This window comes from Zosterops lateralis (genome assembly GCF_965231275.1).
Source record: "Zosterops lateralis genome assembly, chromosome: 4".
NCBI lineage: Eukaryota > Metazoa > Chordata > Aves > Passeriformes > Zosteropidae > Zosterops > Zosterops lateralis.
The window spans coordinates 60,295,096-60,301,833 of record NC_139765.1 but is presented as its reverse complement, the minus strand read 5'-3'; the positions used below and the strand labels follow the sequence as shown (position 1 = coordinate 60,301,833).

At 48.6% G+C, this 6,738-nt stretch overlaps 1 protein-coding gene across 1 annotated transcript; it reads right to left on the bottom strand.

Moving 5' to 3' along the window:
- Positions 1–1,758: 1,758 nt before the first annotated feature.
- On the bottom strand, positions 1,759–5,684 carry CCDC71L (coiled-coil domain containing 71 like). Its single transcript, XM_083858736.1, has one exon. It carries the CDS (start codon positions 5,536–5,538, stop codon positions 4,684–4,686), a length of 855 nt encoding a protein of 284 aa, XP_083714862.1. The 5' UTR covers positions 5,539–5,684; the 3' UTR covers positions 1,759–4,683.
- Positions 5,685–6,738: the final 1,054 nt, after the last annotated feature.

Here is a 6,738-nt window from a genome sequence, read left to right as displayed (position 1 = left end):
AAATGGATAAAAAAGACTCTATTTTTGGAACCAACCCTGGAAAACATTTTCAGGTTTCTTTAAATAAAATAATGATGGCAAGATTTTTTTAATAATTTTATGAAGATATTTAAGTATTAACACAGGGGATATATACATATGCTTTATGTTTACAGTGTGGAAAAATGGCTTTGCCTTGATTAGGGATAAGACATTCCAAAATTCTCCTACATAGTCCTACCACATATACTGGATGCTTCTTTATAGTTCAGGAATAAACCACCAGGAGCACTCCAACATTTGGAGTCACACCTGAGCAGATTCCCTACCCAGAATACTGTGGGATGGGTTTGCCTCAGTCTTTTTAGTTAAGGGAGTTATGATGACCTAAAATAAATAGTGGATGAAGAAGCAAGCTGTTTCCTAAAAACTGGGATATTCAAGAATCTTTTCTCACTTAGGGAGTATTTACTGTACAGAGTTAAATGGTTCAAACTCTTGTAACAGGGTCCTCCATAACACAGAACTTCAAAGTTCACCCTTACAAGTGTGACAGAGGGAGCACTGAAATTTGTGTCTTTCAAGTCTAGGATTTCTAGGATCTACCTTCTTTCTTGATGTGAATTGCCCCATTTCCATGAGATATTTTCCATTCACTCTTATCAATCTAGTCCTTTGCTTCCAGATTTCCTGTGTTTATAGACACAAGCAACACCTGAGCATTTCAAATCAAACAAAACCTTTTGTTCAACCCCAAATCACTGTTTTTGACTCATACATACAAATCAAAACTTTTGTCAGTCCATTGGGCCAAAAGGAAATAGAGGCACTTTCTGTATTACTGGCTTCATAGGCATGCAAACTTTGGGCCTGAAGTACAGCATTGAGCCAACACGTATTACCATAAGTCAACTATTTTGAAGAGCATGAAGAGTCCAGGACTCTGCCTTGCTAAAGAAGCAGTAAGTGAAGAATTATTTGGGATCAATACTGAAATCTTCAGACCAGATTCACTCTGCCTTTTGCTTCTGATGGGCAAGGAAATACAGATACACACAACATTCCCTACCCCTTCAATGGAAAATCCAAGTACTAGAATTGCCCTCTGCAAATACAGTGATGCTCTGCATGAGGTTTGGGGATATTAAGACGTTTTGTTGTTTAAAAACCAGCAACCAAGGGTTTCAGGGACCAGCTGTACACTTTGATCCTTTTGATGTGAAAACTTTTATGTAACAATAGACGCCAGGAGAACTCTTGCAAGGCACTGCATTCTCCTTTTATTAGCTTAGTCCTGAGCAATGTATTTGTGCAATGACTCAGAGGAAAGCACTGCCTCTTGAATGTAAAGACTACACCAGGCAACATGCTAGACCGATGGTCACCTCAACTGACCGTCCAACTCTTCGGCACTGTGACATTTTGAAGTTCAGTAACCCTTGAGTGACTGGTTGAAAATTCAGATCTGGTAAAGTAAATAGCCCATATTATATTCTACAAAGGGAGCTCATAATGGAGGGAACCAGCAACAGAGGCTACCACAAAATTCCTGTTTAATGTGAGACCATCCATGCTGACTGAAGTAGACTGGGCATTGTAGACTGGATTTATTCTGGGCCTGCATTTTGTCAGTCTCAGAATCAGCCCCATGTGACAGGATGTTGAAACCACTGAGTTAATTCAAGCAAATCACACCTCTCACACTGCTCATTGTGGGTGCAGGAACAGCCACATGGAGCCAGACCAGAGGTTTGTCTAATCCATTACGCTATCTCCAACACCACACATATAGCTGGAATACAAAAAGAGTATAAGCCTTTTTCATAAAATAAAACTGGTATCATGTTTAAAATTATCTAACTCAATATTGTGGCAATACTGCACACCCATTTCCAACCTTCCTCAGATCTGGTCTACAGCTAGAAGGTTGAACAGAAGCCAAACCTAAAATTGGAAAGTTTTCTGCTTGCTTAGTTTCCTCAGATGAACACAAAGATGTAGGTGGGAATAGCACCTTTGAGAAGGAAAAAGATGGGGGAAAACTGGACCACAGACAATTCTGTCCTGGACTGCCACAAACTGCCATGAATACAATCATGAAATAAGCTGGTTTAGTTTCCCTGTGACCTGTCGGCTTTCACACCCCATCCTGTACTCAGAACCTTTGCTGAGCTATTTCAGCTCATTCCATTGCCAGAAAACCTGACTAAAGATTTCCCATCCTTAACTGACTTTACAAACTGAAATAGCTCAGTTAAGAATCTGTAAATGCAGCTGTCGGAGGAGTTCCAACTCCGGTGAAACTTCAACCCAACCTGCTAACAGGATATCTGCTAAACACACTATACCCCCAGTAAAGCTCCCACTTCTAAACCAAGAAGCCAAAGCACAGCCAAGAGAAAAATAAGCAAGTCTTACTCATAGAGCCCCCAGATCAAGAGTCACTCAAGAGCGTTATAAATTACTTCACTATATTTTGTTCTTACACATTACATTTCAGGATATGCCTCCAAACAAGGCAGCACAAATTTAATACGGTGTCTCCCATATCATACCTCTGGCAGTCTTAACTCTCACCCCTGAAATCTGACCTAGCCAGGCTTGCGCCTGTTTAGAAATTAAGAATCTGCACAAGCCAAATCCTTAATTTTATCACCTTTCTACAGAGTTGAAAACAATACTAAAAAAACCCTCAACCTAGCAGTAGGAGCACTGAAATCACCTATACACTTTGAGAACTAGTAACAATACTCTTGTGTTTCTGAAGTAGAATTTCAAAATTGAAATACCTGGAGCCTCGGCATCTGGTCACTCCACAGCTTGCCTTACTGGCTTTTGAATCAACCCAATTTTGCTTTTACAGTCAAGCAGGTATTATACCCAGAGGAAGAGCACAACAATATGCACCTCTGAACTTTCATTTAATTCAGTTCTTAAATGCAACGTGGCACTACTGCAGCCATCAGCAGACGGTCTAACGTTATGTAAACAATTTCAAAAGCCAAATGGATGTTGAAGAGATTAAGCATTAGTTCAGAAGAATAAGGAGTTTGCAGCTTCACTAAGTAAGAAAAAAACCTACAAAATACATGTTTTTAGAAGAAGCTGGCTGCTTTACATTAACACTAGCAAGTTTTAACAAGCAGCCTCTACACCATCAAGAAGTCTTACTGCCTTTGTTGAAGGCAGGCAACAAGGAGTCAAGAGACACCAGAAATTTTAAATCACCAAATGATTCTACAAGCAAGTTGTGAGGTTGTTCATTCCACCATGAAAATTGGTTAGTCCCATCTGCCAGGATAGTTGGAACATAAACTGTGTATTACCCAGCATTTCTTAATCCTCTTGCAAGCATGAAAAAAATATTGCAAAAAGAGAATAATCAATCACTTTCTCCCTCACACACACCTTTGCTTCAGTTGCAAGGCCTAAGAGCTTAAAAAAACTCTTTAATAAATCAGTTTAAAGATAGACTGCGTATCCCATAGAATGACTCCATGTTATTTTCAATCAAAATAATCAAGCTACATCATGAATTTTTCATCAGTCTACTGTGGAACCCATGAAAGGTTTATAAAAATAATTATGTGCAAGTAATTATATTAAACACAATTATCCATCATTAACCATCTCACAACCACACGACAACAAGTGCCAGTTTGTTATCAAGTGACCAGATATCAAGTCTCACTCTTTTTGCAGAGAGAGGCACTTCAGTGTGATATTTGTGTCTGCAAGCTACTGACTGTCAACACCAACACTGGATCATAGTTCACCTCAGACACCCATACATTGCTTTGATAAGCAGTTTCATTCTCCTCAAAGCCAGAGCTCGCTGACAGAGTGCCTCAGTGGTGGTGCAGTTCACCAGAAACCCATCCCTGTGCAGTTTCATTGAATTGAAACACCATTTGTTCTTTGACTTTTATTAAGTTCACTTAGGTTGACCAAATGAGCTTCCCTAAAGTAAACAGGGTTATAAAATATCAGGATGATTCTATCTTTAGGTGCTCCATAGAAACAAATACTTAGTTCAACTAGAAAACTTTAAAAATGACTTTAGATACAAAAGTGTAACAATTATACTGCGCGATACATCTTTATATATCACTAAACTCCAGAAATTAAAATTTAAAAAGTTTTTGCACCATCAAGAACAGCCACAAGTCCTGAACCTCCATTCTTTATGCATCCTTTATCAGAGTAAACTGAAACTTGGGAACGCTTGGGATTCAAAATACCCTGAGCACATACTAGTGCAACACCACAAAGCATACATAATCCATCGGAAAAGGGGAAGGGGGGAAAGAAAAGAAAAAAAAAAGAAAAAAAAAAAAAAAAAGAAAAAAAAAAGCAAGAATCAGATGGTGCTTTATTATACAAGCATGAAAGTAAGTTCCTTTGGAAAATAACTTCTTGGGTGGACTTCTGGACCAGTGAGGTAGCCCAATGGGAGAGAAAAAAAAGTGGAAGTGGAACTTGGTCCCCACGCGTGATACCTGCCAGGCGGTCCCAGCCCGGGGCGAGGCCGGGGCCCGGCAGACCGCCCCCCGTGCGGCGGGGGGCCCGGAGCCGCCCGAGCGGGCCATAAAGTGCAGCAGCAGAACACGATCCAGACAAAAGCAATGTAAACAGGTGACTGATACCGGTCTCTTTGTCCGCACCGCGGCCAAGGTGAGGCGCGGGGAGCGGAGCCCCGCGGGCTCAGGACGGCGCCACGGGGAAGCGGCGCACCCGCACCACGGGGGACAGGTCCACGCCGAGGATCCGCTGCGCGCGGCGCCGCGCCGCCGCCAGGCTCCGCCGGCTCCACACGCTGCCCCGCACACGGATGGTGGGGAACGTGGTGAGGCGGGGGGTGGCCGCCTTCCAGATCTCCTCCAGCGACTTGCCGCCGAACGGCTCCCAGGCGGCCGCCGCCGGGCTGCCCCGCTCCCTGTCCGCCCGCTCGCCCGGCGGCTCCGGCGCCTCCGCCTTCTCCTCCTCCTGCCGGGTGCGGGGGCCACCGGCCGCGGGCCGCTGCCGGCCCCGCTCCCTCCTGCGGCGCCGCCGCCGCCGCCGCCGCTTGGCGCTGCCGCCCGCCGCCCCGGCCCGGCGCTTGGCCTCGGCGGCCGGGAGGCGCCGCTTGCCGGCGCGGCGGCGGGGCCGCTCCGAGGGCGGCGGCGGGTCGGGGACCACGGCGCGGCAGGAGGAGTATCCGTAGACGTCCTTGCTGCGGAGGATGACCGGGGAGAACTCGTGCTTGAGGCTGCAGAGGAAGTTCCACAGCTCCGAGTCGGAGCTCATGAACTCCGTGGACTTGGGCATGAAGAGCTTGAGGGCGTCGCCCAGCGCCTTGGTGCCGGCGAAGGAGACCTGCGAGCGGGAGTACACAACTTTCTCCGCCTCCCCCTGCAGCCCCCAGGCGGCGGCCGCCGGTTCTCCGCCGGCCGCCCCGGCCTCCGCTACCGCCGCCGTCGCCGCCCGGGCTCCCGCGGCCGCCGCCGCGGCGCTCCCCGGCTCTGCGCTCATCTTCCCGGCTCCTCTCTCCAGCGCCGCCTGCTTCCTACTGCGGGTCATGGAAGCGGCGGGACGGGGTGGCGGGACAGACGCCGAGAAGGCAGAGCGGAGGCAGAGCGAAGGCAGAGCGGAGGCAGAGCGAAGGCAGTGCCGAAGGCAGGCTCCGGCCGCCGCCGGGCGCCCGCCGGGTGTGAGCGGCGATCGATGTCCTGCGCCCAGCACAAAATGGCGCTTTAAAGTCCCGGGCGGGGCCTGCGTGCGCCCGCCCCCCCTGCGCCGCCCGTTGGCCCGTTCGAAACGCGTCGGGCGGGCCCGGCCCCGCCCCGCCGGGGGCTGTGGCCGTGAGGGCGGGGGGCCGGAGACCCTGGCCCCGCAGCTCTGTGTTCCCGCAGCTCCCTGTCCCCGGAGCGTGGCCCGGCGGGGTCCGCCAGCCCGGCCCCGGCGCGACCCCGAGCGTGATCCCCCGTCCCCGGCGGGGCCCTTCCCTCAGGGCAGGGCGGGAGGCCCCGCATGGAGCGGGGAGCGCGTGCCCGCCTCGCGCCGCGCTGAAGGGTGAGGGCCCTCAGGCCGCGGGCAAAGGCGGCTTCGTGTGCCAAATGTGATGGAGTAAGGGTTCGGTTGGACATTCCGATGGGCAGACTCCTCGAGGGAGTAGCCATGAGGGAATTGAGGCAAACAACAAAAATGGGCCAACAGACGTGATATAGTGAAGTGCTTGACATATTAAATACATCCATTCTGTTGTAAAGCGGATTTTTAGCATGAACCTGTAGGCTGGTCAGTCACAACATCATAAGTCATAGAATCACAGAACAGTTAGAGTTGGAGGGAACCTCTGGAGGTATCTGGTCCAACCTCTATGTTCCATCATAGCCACTAGAACTGTATCTGGATGGATTTTTAATATGTCCAAGGATGGAGGCTCCTCTCTGCTGACACTGATAGCACATGACAAATCAGACTGACGCTGTGTGAGGCAAAGTTCAGATCTGATGCTAGGACAAAGTTCTCTGAAAGAACAGTTAGTCACTGAACAGGCTCCCCCACTGAAATGGTCACAGCACCAACCCTGTCAAAGTTCAACAAGCACCTCAATGACACTCTTTGTTATATGGTTTAGTTTAGGTATTCCTGTGAGGAACACAGTTGCACTCAATGGTCTTTATGGATGCTTCCAACCTCCCTGGGCAGCCTGTGCCAGTGCTCAGTTACCCTCAGAGTGAAAATGTGTTTCCTGGTGTTTGGAGGGAATCTCCTGTG